The sequence below is a fragment of the Falco biarmicus genome, chromosome 8, assembly GCF_023638135.1.
Source record: "Falco biarmicus isolate bFalBia1 chromosome 8, bFalBia1.pri, whole genome shotgun sequence".
NCBI classification, from domain to species: Eukaryota; Metazoa; Chordata; class Aves; order Falconiformes; family Falconidae; genus Falco; species Falco biarmicus.
The window spans coordinates 60,169,771-60,185,938 of record NC_079295.1 but is presented as its reverse complement, the minus strand read 5'-3'; the positions used below and the strand labels follow the sequence as shown (position 1 = coordinate 60,185,938).

The 16,168-nt window shown below is 41.9% G+C and overlaps 2 protein-coding genes across 4 annotated transcripts in view; one reads left to right on the top strand and one right to left on the bottom strand.

Moving 5' to 3' along the window:
- ADAMTS2 (ADAM metallopeptidase with thrombospondin type 1 motif 2) overlaps positions 1-3,459 on the bottom strand; it is a 261,263-nt gene extending 257,804 nt beyond the window's left edge. Inside the window, exon 1 of the mRNA XM_056349882.1 lies at positions 3,344-3,459. Within this exon, the coding sequence (XP_056205857.1) occupies positions 3,344-3,394 (51 nt within the window). The 5' untranslated portion in view covers positions 3,395-3,459. The remainder of the gene's footprint in view (positions 1-3,343) is intronic.
- RUFY1 (RUN and FYVE domain containing 1) lies at positions 461-15,601 on the top strand. 3 transcript variants are annotated; one of them, XM_056349884.1, is made up of 18 exons: positions 461-736; positions 4,053-4,226; positions 4,555-4,672; positions 5,328-5,429; positions 5,759-5,882; positions 6,314-6,372; positions 6,990-7,055; positions 7,698-7,767; positions 8,714-8,815; positions 9,262-9,378; positions 10,021-10,188; positions 11,689-11,786; positions 12,085-12,204; positions 12,933-13,062; positions 13,857-13,951; positions 14,381-14,429; positions 14,610-14,687; positions 15,186-15,601. In XM_056349884.1, the coding sequence occupies exons 1-18, from the start codon at positions 469-471 to the stop codon at positions 15,327-15,329; spliced, it is 2,082 nt and encodes a 693-aa protein (XP_056205859.1). In that variant the 5' UTR covers positions 461-468; the 3' UTR covers positions 15,330-15,601. The 3 variants fall into 3 exon arrangements, with proteins under 3 accessions (XP_056205859.1, XP_056205861.1, XP_056205860.1); XM_056349886.1 differs by having other exon boundaries at positions 548-687; XM_056349885.1 differs by lacking the exon at positions 461-736 and adding an exon at positions 3,608-3,787.
- The last annotated feature ends 567 nt before the right edge of the window (positions 15,602-16,168 follow it).

Here is a 16,168-nt window from a genome sequence, read left to right as displayed (position 1 = left end):
CACAACGGTGAACCTGTCATACCAATCCACCATTCTAATCAAGCTACAATGAATTGAATTGTAGGCGGACTAATAAAGATCTCTTTACGTTGTCACAACTTAACTGCACAAATCTGGGTTATCAAAAGATACTACAAATTTTCTAATTGAAAAGAATGTTTGGGAACACTGAGAGCAATCATATCCTGTAAAGTGTATTTTTGTTACTTTTGTAACTTGTTTAAAAGTAAATTCTTCCTTCGTCTTCAATCCCCCCCTCCCCCGAGTCTTTAACTCAGAACATCAAAAGTGCTCAGTTCTGGAAGGGCTTGCCTTACAACCCTGCTTATGCAAGCAGCAGCTTTAAAACCGTTCAGCCGGCTCCCGGGTACCTGCCCTGCAACCTGCCGGCGGCGGGGGCGGGGGCGGGGGCGGGGGGCGGCCGGCTGGCTCCATTGCTCATGACTGGTGTCATATGACACGGTAAAGATGGCCGAAGGGGAGAGCCGCACCGCATCTGCCGCGGAAATAAAAGAAGACTTCGAGATTATCGACAAAAAACAGATTCCTAACGCGACTGAATTGAAAAACGAGGAAAAAGAGAAAACGGAGGAAGCGAGGTGGTCCGCTCCGATCTTGTCACTGGCCAAGAAAGCCTCGGAAAACTTGGCGCTGAGCTATGGCAGCGCTCTGAAGTCTGCATCTTTGGTAGGATTCATATCCAAACCAGTCAGCAATGACAGCACAGCAAAAACAAGTATGGTTATGCTTATTTAGTAAACTTGCTTTTATGGTGCGCAAATAAGTTTGCTCCCGTAAGTGCTGTTGATCAGTGTCAGTGATATGTGGTTAATACTTTGACTTTATTTTTTAAAATCTAATGCTGCAGGGTTTTATTTAAGCAAAATTAAAAAACAACACGGATGCAGAACTTAAAAAAAATTTACTATAATCAGAAGAATCCTAAACTCTTAATATAATTAGGGAAATTTACTTTAGTTTTATGCAGTAGGCTTTTATTTGATTCCTTTTCTCCCTCTTCCTTAAAGTTCACCCCAGCAGCAGCCTGACTACACTCGTATGTGATATAACCAAATTGTTATCCTTCCTAGGGTCCTGGTTCAGGGAAGGAACTATACTGTACTTCTTGTATAGCTTTTGTGCCAGAAAGTGGACAAGTGAACTAAGATACAGATTTGTTATAAATTACTTTTTAAGAATGCTAAAAATGCCTTCTGTTTAACCACAGCTTCCTTTATTAAACATTGTATTCATAGATATAGAAACCATACAGATTTGTGGAACAGGTCTCTTAGAACCGAATCAAAAGGGCTTTAGTTGAATTAATATTGAAATTAAATCTCAGTGAGATTTGTAACATGGAAACAAAAACATCTAAATGTAGAAGGAATTGGGCCTGGAGTCTTGAACTTCAGAGTCTGGAACTAGCACTGAGTGGTTCTGGAGCAACGCAGCTCATTTGCTAACCGGTGCTGACCTTTTTGTTTTTAATATTAAGTATTTAAACTGGAATTCTGTGGGGATTAATTGTGACTGCATGGTGTAATAAGCTACTGCTGATGAACTTTTTTTTTTTGTGAAAATTCCTCAACGTTGCATAGTGAGAGTTTAAGATAAGTTCTGTCCTGAAAAAAATCAGATTTTTGTTTTTCCCTGCATCTTTAAGTCTCACACCAAGCTTCTCACAGATTTGTTTCCTGGATGCTCATCTTGAGGATGAGCTAACCTGACAAAGGGCAGAATACCCTATTTTCTTCAGTTGCATTTGGAACAATGCTGTGAATAGATGTAATTCAAAACAACATACAGTATTTAGCAAGGGTTGGAGAATAAAACATTCTTTTGGCTGAAATGGAGCTCCCACACTCAATGGAATTTTTACCACAATCTTTCAGCTTCTTATCTGTAAAGTAAGGGAATATAACACTATCTTCCTAAGTTGTTCAAGTATTCAGATAATACGTTGATGAGTTTTATAGAAAATTGCCTAAGGAAAATCTGTTCATGACTTAGATGTGAAATGTGAACAGACACAAAATCAACTATTTTGCCTATTCTACCTATTAATTTATTACCTTTGACCAAGCTGTATAAATTCAATTTGAAAAAGGTTTTTTTAAGAAATAAGCTGAGGCCTGCAGGACCACTTGTGGAAAACTAACACCTTGTTCCCTGCTGCCATCTTTTTCCAGAGATTTTATAACCTCTACCTGCTATTTCAGATCTGTTGATCACATGTAAACAGTGCTGCACACTATGCGTATATTTGGACATATAGAAAGATGCATCGTAAAAAATGGTGTCTGCCATTGAAGAAACTATGTCCTGCCTTGCAGAGAAGGCCAGGAGCTACAAATCTAAAGAATACAAATCAAGACTTGCAGTCTTAAAAGACCAAAAAATTAAGTTAGCTTTTCTTCATGCTTCAGTGTTTTGACTTGAAGTGTGCTAACAAGGCATAGGGCTTCAAAAAGACATTAAAAAAAATAATCTGTTGAATTGAATGAGATGTGAGATTGTGTGACTGCATTCTTAAAGACTGCAGCATAATGTCTGATCATCTGCACTTAGGTAACCCCGATTCCTAATCTTTGAGGCTTGGCTAATATATCTAATACCTGCCTATTTTGCATGTACCACCTTGTACACAGTTTTGCAAAAGATGTACTTGACTGTAAATTCTCAACAGTCTAAAAAATACTGTTCAAGTAACTAGCTTAATACAAACCTTATGAAGACACTTGAGTTTACGTTTCTGTTTGTGAAGAACACTGCATTCACAAGGTTTTTTGTTAGGATTTTTTTGTGGGTTTTTTTCTAAGGCTTGTGGATAATACAGTGTGTAGCTTGAGCAAGGCTTACAAGTAAAGTAGTCCCAATAAATTAAAAATTCAAATTCAGGAAACCATCAAAAAAAGTTAGCATTGCTACTGAAACATCCCAATACTCAAAGTCACTGATTCTGTTTGTGCAGCCAGTGTTTTCTTGTTCCTGATGTGTAACCTAATAATATTGGCATATAAATTCAAAACATTACAGCCATTTTAATCCTCAGTCTCAAGACATTATATGCAGTTTTGAGGCATCTGCTACGTTGACTATAGTCATGGATACAATAGCCTACGGAGAAGATCAGACTTTGTGTGCTTTGCATTAAGATCAACTTGATTAGAATGACTGCCTGTTTTCACTCTCCTGATATGGATAGAAGTTTGCTTGGTTTTAATCGTAGATTAACATACGTGCACAGAAAGGAAGGTAATAATGAAAATTAGTAGTGAAAGAGACTTTTGCAAGGTGTTAGTGTTAACAAGCTTGCATGTGACTGACGCAGGGGCTCTACCTTATAGACTCGGGTCTTCTGCACTGCTATTCTGCAAGAGAGTGTGACCATGTTTGATCCACAGGTGACAGCAGGATCCTCCTAACGCAACAGAGCTGGCTCGTAAGGGTGTTTAGGCGGCCACTGGTCTGAGGTTGGCAGCGTCTGTCAGAGCCTGTTGCTGACTGAAGGAAGAGCGGTAGCCGGCCGCCTGTTTGTGCTCGCCCTCCCTCAGGTCTGGAGGCGGCGAGCCTGCCCAGCATTGGCGGCGCGTAGGCGCCTGCACTGGGCGCTCGGCTCGTTCTAAAATGGCGCCCGGCGCAGCGTGGGACCCACCCTCGCCGCGCTCGGTCTCGCGAGAGTTGGGGGGGCGGCGGCGCTGCGTGCGCTGTCGCCGTGGTAACGCGGGCGGGGAGGGGTCGCCTCGGCCCGCGGCGGGGGCTGCCCTGCGGCCCCGCCGCCCAGGTACGGTCCCCGCGCAGCGCTGAGGCGGCGCCGGGCCCGGGGGCGGGGGGGCGCCGCGGCCTCGCTCCCCCCGGAGCCAGCTCTCGGTCCGCGGGTCCAGCGTGTTGGGGGCGGGGGGACTCAGCCGTGCCTCATACCCAGCTCTTCAGGCGCTCGCCTCCGCAAGATGGAGCCCGCGGCGGGGAGGCAGCGCTCTGTGAGGGGGTCAGCAGGAGCGCGCGTCTAAAAGCAGCTTTTCTCTCTCTACCTCTGTCATCCCCCCCAGGTGCGCGGTACCACGCCATGGAGGAGCGCGCCAACCTCATGAACATGATGAAGCTCAGTATCAAAATCCTCATCCAGTCGGCCCTGAGCCTGGGCCGGACCCTGGACTCCGACTTCCCTCCCTTGCAGCAGTTCTTCGTGGTGCTGGAGCACTGCCTCAAGCACGGGCTGAAAGGTGGGCACCCGCTCCCTTGCGTGAGGAGGGGCGGCGAAGCGAGGCCCTGGCGTGGCTGGCCGTGTCTCCTCTGTGACTTCTGCTTGATGTTAATACCCATTGCGTACACCCTGCGATGCTGATTAGTATTACCGACATAGCTGTGCAATTGCCTCCTCATATACCCAGTATTTTGTGCCTCCTAAACTGTCAAAGTATTTTTAATGCCCCCTTTTCGCTGACATGCTAGGAGCCAGTAAGACAAAGTAAAGCGTGGACTAAAATTTGTAACTCTGGAGTTGGAAGCCTGTCACTTTCCCTCACAAACTTCTCTGTATGCTCCTTTTAGCAAAGAAGACTTTTATTGGACAGAACAAATCGTTTTTTGGTCCTTTGGAACTAGTGGAAAAACTTTGTCCTGAAGCGTCAAATGTAACAACTAGTGTTAAAAATCTGCCGGAGTTGAAGTAAGTCGATTGTTGGGGATGATGCATTTCACCTGTACTGCTGAGAGAAAGAATCATTTGTGTAGTCTCCCACCTTCCTTAATGAGGTCTTGTTCCCAAAGCAAAAAATAGGGTATGTAGGAGGCATTGACTTCTCCAAGACATAAGGAGGATATCTCAAAATATTCAGGGCTTCTGATTCAGACAATGCTGTCAGATTGAAAACAGCATTTGGAAACTTCTATAACCTTGCTAAAAATAACTGTAAAATCTTCACAGATATTTTCTTTCCTCTTCTTCCCCTTGCTTTTATGACTTAGTGGCATTTTGTGCATGTGCTAGTAGTATTTAATTTGGGTAATTCAGGATGATAGAAGTAGACTAGTTTTAGTGGTAGGATGGAACAATGATTGATTTATGGTGGTAGTTGAAAATATGTCTGTCTTTCGAAGCTGGGAAGACTTCACATATACTTTCCCTTTGCTAAAGCAGTGGATATACTTTAATGCTTCTGTGTTCTGGAGACAATGCTTCCTTTCCCCAGGGATTTTTATTATTATTGGGTTTTTTAGTAAATAACCTTCATGTACCTTTTTTAAGGGAGAATTTTGAATTGCACAAATCTACTTAATAAAACGCTTTTTTTTTTACCAAAACACGTAACTTTTCATTTTAGGACTGCTGTGGGAAGAGGAAGAGCTTGGCTTTATCTAGCACTCATGCAAAAGAAACTGGCAGATTATCTCAAAGTACTCTTGGACCATAAGCATCTATTAAGGTAACTACAGGCGTGTGTACGTTGTGTTCAGTGAATCACTGAAACCTTGCATTGCTGTAGTAAGAGGTCATCAATTAACCAGTTTAACTTTAAGCTTGTTCTTGCAACCTGCAGAAGAGCAAGTTGTTAATTGTTTTTGCAGTGATCTTACAGAGGAATGAGTATTTTCCGTGAGAGTTCTGCATCTTCTGCCTTGTGCAATACATGAGTTAGAAGGGACTGATCAGCTGAGCCTTATAAGGGCTACACTACTGTTTATATGATTTCAGTGATGAAAGTACCATTATCATTGTTTGATGTGCAGTGATGCCTTATAATATTTCTTCTAGTGAATTTTACGAACCTGATGCGTTGATGATGGAGGAGGAAGGAGCAGTCATTGTGGGTCTGCTAGTTGGACTGAATGTTATTGATGCAAACCTTTGCTTGAAAGGAGAAGACCTGGATTCCCAGGTGAAGATTAAAACTTAAATAAAATCAATAGATAAAAGATTCTAGTAGAATTAAGCATATCCATAAATACTTTACTGAGATGGGTCCAGAATTCTGTCCAGAATGTCCTGTATTGAAGATTGTCATGCTTTCCACGTTGAATAAAAAAAAAAAAAAAAAAAAAAAAACCCCACACATAAGCATCCATCTCTTTAAGTAGCAGTTTATGGAAAAGCTGTCAAAACTAATAACTACTAGGAAACTGAGCACACTGAATATGGTTATTTTGATGCTTTTATGACAACATTAGCTTGTATGTTTGCTTCAGCTGGGAAGAATGTAGGTATTATCTGTCTCTCTAAACTTTGTATTTCAAAAAATCATAAGTAATGCCTGCTACTATTCAGAATTGCACTGTGAACGTGTGTTAATATCTTAAATATATTTTACAGGTTGGAGTGATCGATTTTTCCTTGTACCTTAAGGAAACACAGGACAGTGATGGAAAACAGTACGTATGGTGAATTAGTGATTCTAAATTGTTATGGTTTTTGTAGGACACACTTGCCAGTCTGTGGGAGCTCATGAGTGCTAGAGATCTCAAACTCTTTTAACCATCCAAAAAAAGAAAATCTGAAATAGATTTTTTTAGCTACATAGAAGCACTAACTTTCAGAGGTTGAGCCCATGGTATTTGAGAGTTTCTGGCTTGAACTGGGACCAAATTAAGAGCACCAAAAGTTTTGGACTTGTGTTTTTATTTGGTTTGAGGAGACATGATCTACCAGATCACCCACAGTTTCTAAGCACTGTTTCAGAAATGCTCTCAATTAAATAGCTGTCTTGGTGGGAGAGATCAGTTATGGAGGGGAAAAAAAGTAATTTTAGGTGAAATGTCAGGTGAACCAAGAGACTGCAACTGTTGGCATCAGTGTATCTAGAAGCAGCTGAACAGCTGCTTCATCTCCCTGGTGCTTCCAGTCTAGCTCAGGCACAAGTATTTTTGTAAGAAAAGGAGAAAAGATTTCAGCTCCATTTGCATGTCTGTGCAGAAGACCCTTGTACAAACAAACATTTTAGAATAAAGGAGTTTCTTCTTAACCAATAAATTCTCACTTTTACAACTAGAGATGGAGGGATTACAGCTGTCCTTGACCAGAAGCATTATGTGGAAGAGCTGAACCGACATCTAAGGTGGGATTTCCATCTGTTCTAATATACAAACATTCATCCTCTTTAGCTTTTCCAGTATGGCTTTGAATGTCTCTGGTGTCAGTATTGTAGACTTTTGTCTGATACTGAAATGCCTTTTCTGATTATTTCCCAAAATCTTAGAAATCTTAGTTTCATTTTGTAATCTTACTCTTCTGATGGCAGATGCAATGCAGAAAACAAGTCTGTGTAGTAACAGTTTACTTTTTTGAGACTTATTAGTGATTAACAAAATATTTTGGAGCTACTTTTTCAAGAAAAAACTATTACAAGTGCATCTGGAAATTCATTCTTTAGAGGAAGAGTCTCTGTTCTTCCCCAACAGGTTACTCAGTGACAGGAGCAGGCCTCACTTACCCTCTTGAACTTGAGAGGTGTTAAGTCTGCAGAACCCAAACTAGAACACAGCTGCCAACTAATGCGATAGGCTGTCAGCTGTAGGGAAATGCACGGTCCTCTCGGTGCTTAAGAGGGACAGGTGTCCTTCCTCTGGGTTTTTTGCAAGCTCGCCAAAGTGTTTCAATGTTAACAATTGCAAGATGGTGATGGTTGAGGATAAGAATAAATGTTGGAACATTGGCACTTCTTTTGCTGTTTTTATGCATCTCTCTTTCCTTGCTGCAGTTGCACAGTTGCAGATCTTCAGAACAAAATAGACTGTTTAGAAAAGACCAATTCAAAACTCCAGGAAGAGGTTTGTGTCTGGTCTGTTAAACATTCCTCATAGCTCTTTTCCATCGGAGGCAGAACTCCCTAAGAATATACCTTAGACCTAAAATATTTCAGTTGAAACTGCTGAAATGTGGGGGATTGGTAGGACTGGCATGAGTTGGCACATGGGGAAAGCTTTGTGCAAAGCTTCTACATTATGCTAGCTGTTAAAATGCTTTTGGGCACGTATTTGGTAGACAGGTTTCCTTAAGTTTTTTGTCTTGCAGTGGTGGCTCCACCCAAAAGTAATCATACCACTATAATGAACATGACTTATCCCTCTTCTTTCTCCACATACATGCGTGTATGTATTTGTCATGTGAGTTAAATAGAAAAAGAAAAGAAAAAGAACCTTCAATTAGGAAATCTTTCCTAGCTGGGAACTGAAATAGAATCCAGCAGCATGCATGATACTGCTGGTTTGGGGTTTGGTGGTGGTGGGTTTTTACGTAAATATATATATACACACATTATAGATATTTCAGAGTGTATCTATGTAGTCCAATTTCCAATACTTTTGGGGATAGCTTCACTTGAAAATGCCATAAGGTTCTACCAGTGAATGTCAGCCCTGCCTTGCCATACAACTTCTAGTTTATACCAGAAAGAATACCACAGATCTTATTATCTGTGGAGGATTTTAGCCTTTTACACTAGGATGCATTTCTTTGCACAGTTAATATTTAAAAATAACTGATGAGGGCATGGAGGAGGAGTAAAGTGAACAAATGTTGGTGGGCTTGTTAATTTAGGCTGTACAGTGAGTGTGGCTGCAGAAGGGTCAGGCAGCTTCTGGGGAGAATGAAAGGGACGAAAAGGGAAGTGAGCAGCACACCTGCTGCAAAGGCTGAGCTACTAACTTTAGAATTCCTCCAGATGTTGCATGCTTGTACAGTGATTAAATACAGATACATTCTCTTTGTAAACAGCTTGCAGCAGCAACTGACCGAATTGGATCACTTCAGGAAGAGCAGCAGCAGCTGAAACAACAAAATGAATTAATTCGTGAACGGAGTGAAAAAAGTGTAGAGGTGGGACACCTATTTGACGATGATGAGGATCCTTAAATTCAATGATATCTTTTGATCAGCTGTAGTTAGTGCTCTCAAAAGCACTTTGAACTGGAATGCTAAGCACACTTCAGCATGCTACTGCATAGGTCGCTGTTTATGTGTACAGTCTGCACAGGCGTTAGTTTTTGCTGTTCTTTACTACACACTGAAACACATACTTGCCTAAGGGGAAAAGCATTGAAAGTGTTAGCATGTTTTCTTTTTATTTTTACTATGTTATTTGAAATTTCAGCTTATTAACGTTTGCCAGCTTATTACTGGTAAAACAGTAGGATTTTACTTGAAGTAGCATATAAAAGTATTGTGTTGCATACAAGAACTTAAGGCCTACTTTAAATACATAGCTTTGTGGTAATACATAGCTTTGTGGTCTTATGTGGCTTTTTTGCTGATGTTTCTTGCAGGTAACAAAAGAGGATACAAAAGTAGAATTGGATACTTACAAGCAGTCGCGCCAGGGTCTTGATGAAATGTACAGTGATGTTTGGAAGCAGTTGAAAGAAGAAAAAAAAATTAGGCTGGTAAGGAAACTTAACCATAGAAGTGAAATGAAAGATACGGGATTCTGCATACTTTGAAGCAGCATTGCAAATATAAGATGTATGCTGTACACTTTTTGCTGCTACTCAGAATTCATAAAGGAATTGCAAGCAGGGTGCTGGATGCTGGTTGTTAACAGTGTCCGTAAAGAACTGGAAATTGGGGCTTTTGGAATGCTAAAAATAAACGATCTTCCCCTGTTTAAGAACCTACCAGCATTATTACGGCAGAGACTAAGATCAAAACACAAAGAGAGGCAACTGTCTTTATGGAGGAAAATACAGTATATGCACAACAGTCACTTGCACAGTAAACTGCTCATTAGTGACCTAAGTCAACCCAACTCCAACTGCTAGGAGAAATGTGTCATTTGACAGGCTCATATGTTAAATGCTGAGCTCTACACTTCATGACAGCTGGTCTGCACCCTTGCCCTGATCTGTAGAGCTGAAACAGTATTTTTGTCTTACTTACAAAATATTGAGACCTAGTTCTTCTGTAAAATCATAGTTTGGTATTATCTTAGAGTAACACATAGTTTCTGTATGGGGTTATTTGGGTTTTGAAAATGCTTATCCCTGACACGTGACTACATAGCAGTAACTAGGAAATCTCTTTGTAAGGAACTAGAGAAAGAGTTGGAGCTACAAATTGGAATGAAAACAGAGATGGAAATTGCCATGAAACTTCTGGAAAAAGATACTCATGAAAAACAAGACACTTTAGTTGCACTTCGCCAACAGTTAGAAGAAGTGAAGGCTATTAACTTGCAGATGTTTCACAAATCTCAGGTATGTACGTAGTGGAGAATAGAAAAAGTAGCTGTAGTGGTGGTCTTTACATGTTAATCATGTATCGGGGATGTATGAAATAACACTTAGATGCAACAATGTTCTTAAGAATGTATTTTTTAAAACTGAGGAAGAATTGTTTAATTTTTTTTATTATGCTTCCATTATTGATATGCTATTGGATATGTTTGGTAGGAAAGGGGGTTTCTTTGAGTATGCCACATAGTGTGCGACAGGATCGTGCAACAAACACTGAGACAAATGGAGAGCTCCCTCAGGGGAAAAGGTGTTTGCAAGAGTCCTTTGTTCTAACTGCTGAATGATTAGTCCTTTAAGAAATTACAGCAGCCAAGAACTGTCTTGGTTCTCCTTCCCATCTGTGTTGTCTTGTCTTTCATGTGCACCATATTTAACACCATTTACCATAGAAACCAACAATAAGAAACCAATAGTAAACTACTGGTTATTTTTGTCTCTCTCCTGCAGTCTGTACCCACACGGTCAGCTGAGTGCTATAGCTGGTGGAAAGGCAACACTGGTTTGGGAAGGGAGGAACTCTGTGGTCAGGCTGGCCTCTGGAGCCACCAAAAAGTTGTGGGAGTGGTTTAGGTATTTTGTTGCACCCCCTTTAGCATAACACCTGGGTCTCCAGATGCAAGATGGTTAGGGAAGCAAAATGAAAAACATTCTGCTTTCTGGGCCTGTCTCCCTTCCTTGGTTTTGCCTTACCCTGGCAGTTTTTAGAGTTTACTTTCTCCATCCTTCATGTCATATCTATTGCAGAGGCTTGGGGATGTTTTTGTGGGGGGTTTTGTTTGGGTGGGTTGTGGGTTTAGTGTTGGTTTAAGGAAGTGATGGAGTAGTAGTGTTCACACAAAACACACAGAGCTTGTCTCCATTAATGAAATAAAAGTTTAACGACTTCCCCTCCCATACCTGGTACCAGAAATCTAGAGGGGATTTCTCTCAGTTTTTATGGACTGTTTCTCAGTGTCTGTTCAGGCTTTATCCAGGCCTTTGCAAGGCAGTGGCCAGGGAGCCCCCGGTGCTGAGGTACAGCTTTGCTTTCAAAAGCAGTATTTATTGCCGGGGGGGGAGGGGGGGGGGCGCGGGGGTGTGCCTTCCTGGTTCCATGCCCACTGAGTACAGTGATTACATTCAAATAATAATTTAGATTCTTATCCTGTCAATTTAATTTGATAATTTCTTTCTTCCAGCTCATTTCTAAAGAGAAGATTTTTGGCTTGTAGCTGATCATGTAGGCCAAAACTTACAGTTAAGCTTTTTTTCCTGAGCTTTTAACAAAACAAGTGGAGGAGTGTCAGCTCTGTCATTATCAGCATTTTGTTTGTACGTTCCAGTACATTCCAGTTCGGCCCAGGCATGGCCTGTAACGTGCTAAACATTCTTTATCTAGTGGCAGACTTTCATTAAACACACTTTGTGCTTTAGAAAACTAAAATGTATTACCCTGGAATATCTATTCACTTATTCCTACAGAATGCAGAGTGTTCATTACAACAGAAAACTGAAGCAATATCCTCTTTTGAAGGAAAAACGAATGAGATGATGTCCTCTATGAAACAAATGGAAGAGAGGTAATAAGTACAGACTCAAATCGCCAACACTGAAGTCTGTTGAAAGTTTCCATCTGAAAAAACCTTTTTAGGTTTAAAGACATACTGACTTTAGTGTAAGAACAGGTCTGACTCTTGCTTTCAGGGTTTTTTGCAGAAACAGTCGCTTTCAGAAGTTTGGGGTTTTTTTCCTCCACTAGCATTTTCAATTCAAGCTTTTATAAAGAACAGTATGATAAATCTAAAAGAACAGAACAGGAGGGTGTAGGTAAGGAGCATGTGAATTGACAATGAAATGTATGTATTCCTTACTTTGTAGATTGCAGCATGCAGAAAAGGCGAGGCAGGATGCGGAAGAAAGGTGCAACAAGATGAAGCAAGAGCTTGCTGGCAGGCTTGACACTTGTCGGCAACAGATGTCCCAACTGGACAGCAAATGGTATTTAATCTGATCAGGATTTTTTCCTTCCCTTCTGCCATTTCTTTAAGAAGTGCCTTCTACTCCTTTTGTGCTGAAGTCTAAAGAGGGGTAGGTCTGAGCTGGGTCCAGCGAGTATTGATGGATCTATGCAAGGCCTAGGGATGCCTGACACTTCTGTATGGTGCAGTCAGCATGAGGATTTTGAGATGTTTTTTTCAGAACACTCCATTTAGAGCATAGAGTGCCAGTAGAAATCTGGCTGTTCCGGCTGGCAGCAGAGCTTTCAGTTGCTTCTTTGCTAAATCAGGAGCCAGGTGTGGTCATGCTCATAGGCTGAACACATAAGTGACTGTCATCTGAACGGACTGGGGTTTTCGGAGGGGTTTAGGGGTGTGTCCTTGGGGACTGTTCAGACTTCAGGGTACAGTATAATTTTTAGATGTGGCTGTTTAATCACAGGTAGTCAAATACATAATTGTGGGGATTGGTTTTGGATTTTTGGGGGGGTTCTGGGTTTTCTTCTTTTTACTTCTAGCCATTCATTGCTGCTTGTTTTCTGTGACCTGAAAGTATTAATACAGTTTTTTGTCTCCTGCTATAACATCCCTGCTGTTCCCTTTCCCAGTACACCACTCTAGTTTTTGGCCTCTTTTGGACAGTGTTTCTTCTTATACTGTTGCTATCCTTAAGTGCTATAGGATATTTTTCTGCTATATATTTTCTTAGAATGAATTATTTTTAAATAGCTCAACGCTGGAAAAGGAGTTAAAATCTGAAAAGGAACAGAGACAAACTTTGCAAAGAGAACTGCACCAAGAGAAGGATGCTACCACTCTGCTTAAAACAGAATTGCAGCAAATGGAAGGACTGAAAAAGGTATGCACAGTGCACAGTGCTCCATGTTCAGGATTAAAGCTGACTTAGAGTGAGAGTGATGTTTGCCTCTGGAGTAGAAGTATTTCTCGTGTACCACTGTCCTGAGGGGTTCCAAAGCCCAGCTGACATAAGGGGTCTGCACGTGAAATGCTAGTACAGGGCTCAGGCAAGGACGGTGGCTTAGGAGCCTCCTGAGCCACCTCTGGCTCCCTGCCCTGCCTGAGGGTCAGCAGCTGAAGCTGAGGTGGGATTGCTGGGGTTGGGAAGCTCATCAGCTGTCCCATGGTGAGCTACCCCTGCTCAGGTAGGAGACGGCAAGTTTGGGGCTTTCAGTGACTGTGTGAAGTCTTTCAACTGTTGTCATAAAATAGGAACATGTTTTTGAGCATTCAGAACAACTGAATGTGATTTATTTTTTAAGCACAAGCATTCTTGTTAACCCAAAGAGAGAATCTGCTCCTGTGTACCTAGCAGTTCAGAAGACAATTGCACACCAGTATCTCTCTAATACGCTCGTGTGTGGGCACAGGACTGCTGCATTCTAGCTATGCTCAGGGATGTTTAAAGCCTGAAAAACTTCTTCCACTTTCTGGTAAATAGTGGTTAAATGATTTTGTTGTGTACGCAGAACCCATGGGTAGTTCACCCATGTAATTCTAAGAATCAAGCCTTAGAAAAAGGCAGCTTTGTAAAGGAGCTCGTTCTTGTGAACTGCTCGGTTAGTTGGGACAGACTGATCTGGGTTACAGGTCAGACAGTGCACACAAAAAATTATTTTGTGCTCGATTTTATAGGAGCTGAGAAAACTGCAAGATGAGAAGCAGCAGTTAGAGAAGGTCTGCGAGGAGCAGGAGCAAGCTCTTCAAGAAATGGGACTTCATCTCAGCCAGTAAGTTCTAGGAACTGAACTCCTGGAAGTGACATAACCTGATGGATGGAGTATCAAACTAATGTTAATAATTTTAAAATGCATCTAGTTATAAAAATCAGCAAACCTGAGAATCTTAGGGAGGCAGTTACTATGTATGGGAAACGAAACAGACATGAAATGAAAGCGAGGGAAGGTCCTCGCATGAGTAAGCTGGCTGAGATAGGAAACACGACAGTAAATGCTTCATTCTTACAGTGGAACCGTGCTTTGGGGCAGACCTCCAGGTGACCAGGTTCCCTGGCGGTACGGAGTGGTTCGGAGCTGTACAGGGAGCTGACTAATTAGAGTTTAGATTCAGTGGCTGGGCAGTGGAGTGCCAGGTAAAACCGAACACAACTAAATTTAAAGTCATGCGGAGGGAATTTATTTTTTTTTTTCCCTCCCCAGATCAAAGTTGAAGATGGAAGATATTAAAGAAGTAAATAAAGCGCTAAAGGTACTCTACATGTACTCCTGGATATTTTGACTAAACATATGCATTTAACACCTTCAAATTTCACCATGATTTTCCTACTTTAAAAGATGGCTTTCGAAAAATATCCACAGTGTTGGTAAACTGCCTTTTGAATTTTGTTTTATGAATTTTATTTGTGAGGTTTTCATTTCAATTTTCTAGGGTCATACCTGGCTGAAGGATGATGAAGCAACACACTGCAAGCAATGTGAAAAGGAATTCTCTATCTCAAGAAGGAAGGTAGTGGTGTTCAGTGGCTTATTTCTTTATTACAGATAACAAAAATGCACTGTTGCGTATCTTGCTAGGGAAGACTGACACTACTTCAATTCAGATCTTGCTGGCATGGTAATTACACAGAGAAGTAATGTGGCATTTCCCATCCTAAAAATGTTCTTCTGCTTGGGCACTTGCCTTGGTAGGGAGTGGTTACGGGCTGTGTTCTCTTGTGCTGCAGTTCATCTCCCTTCCCTGTGGAACGGTGGGCACTGAGGGCCGCATGCTGCGGGCCCTGCGCGGTGCCTTTATCGCAGGGGATGCTGCTGGCTCCTGCCCCGGGTTGGACCCAGCCTGTGCGGAGGGCACACAGGCTCCCTGCTCAGCCCTGGCGCAGGAGGGAGGGCTGGGCCCGCTGGCGATGGGAGGGTGATGTCAGCAGACTGAAAGCTTTTATAAGGCCCAGTTTCTCTCCCTGATGCTCACTGAGCTGTGCTTATTCTCATCTCACTCTGTTTGTAGCATCACTGCAGAAACTGTGGGGACATCTTCTGCAACACCTGTTCCAGTAACGAACTGGCACTGCCATCGTATCCTAAACCTGTCCGTGTTTGCGATACTTGTCACACTTTACTTCTTCAGCGCTGTTCCTCTAATTCCTCCTAAGGCATTCATGCCCTTGACAGGACCACTTTAATGTTGGAAAGTAGCCATTATTTTTTTAATTCTGAATTCCGGGTATCTTCTAGGCAGCAGACTGCCTGGTCTCTAGTGAGAGCATTGTAAAATAATTTCTAGGGATGATGCAAGCTAATGTGTCTCCAACTGGAATACCAATTAAGAAAACTGTATTGACTGTAATTTCCCTTAAAGTTCTCTATAAAACTGAAATGCAAGTTCACTTTTCTGATTTTTATAGGTATTTGTATTAAAATTTGTATATGGCATTTCTAAATTTATTTGATCCATGTAGCCATCACCATCTTGCCACACATTAACTTCAGTTCCTCTGCCTCTTCACGGTAGGTGCTGCTGTTTGTTTCACTGGCGCGTTTAGTGTATAGTTTTGTATTTGCTCTAAGTACGGAGAAAAGTCAAATCTATGAATTACCTATAGAAAGAGCTTTATGATGAGTGTCAATGAATGTGCCTTCTGTTCACCGCAGAGTCAAAAGCTACACCTTGTACTTGTTCTGGAAGTCGCTGTGCCCACAGGGCGGGAGTTACACAATAAAGCCTTTTGCAAAAAATGAGAGCAAGACCGGTTCTGATTTTTAACAGCCATCAGTGATGATGCTGGAAGAGGGGTGGCTGTGCGCACAGAGGGCTAAACTAGAGATGCCAAAATGCACCTGGAGTAACTGACCAACACGTGTGTTGCACCAGGCTTTTCAGGGAAGGTGCCAGGTGCAGCCAGTGCTCTGCAGGAGTAACTGCTGCTGCGCAGCACGATGTCTGCTGTGACTGCCCCGCAGCCAGCACTGGCCTCTGCCCTCTCCCTGGCG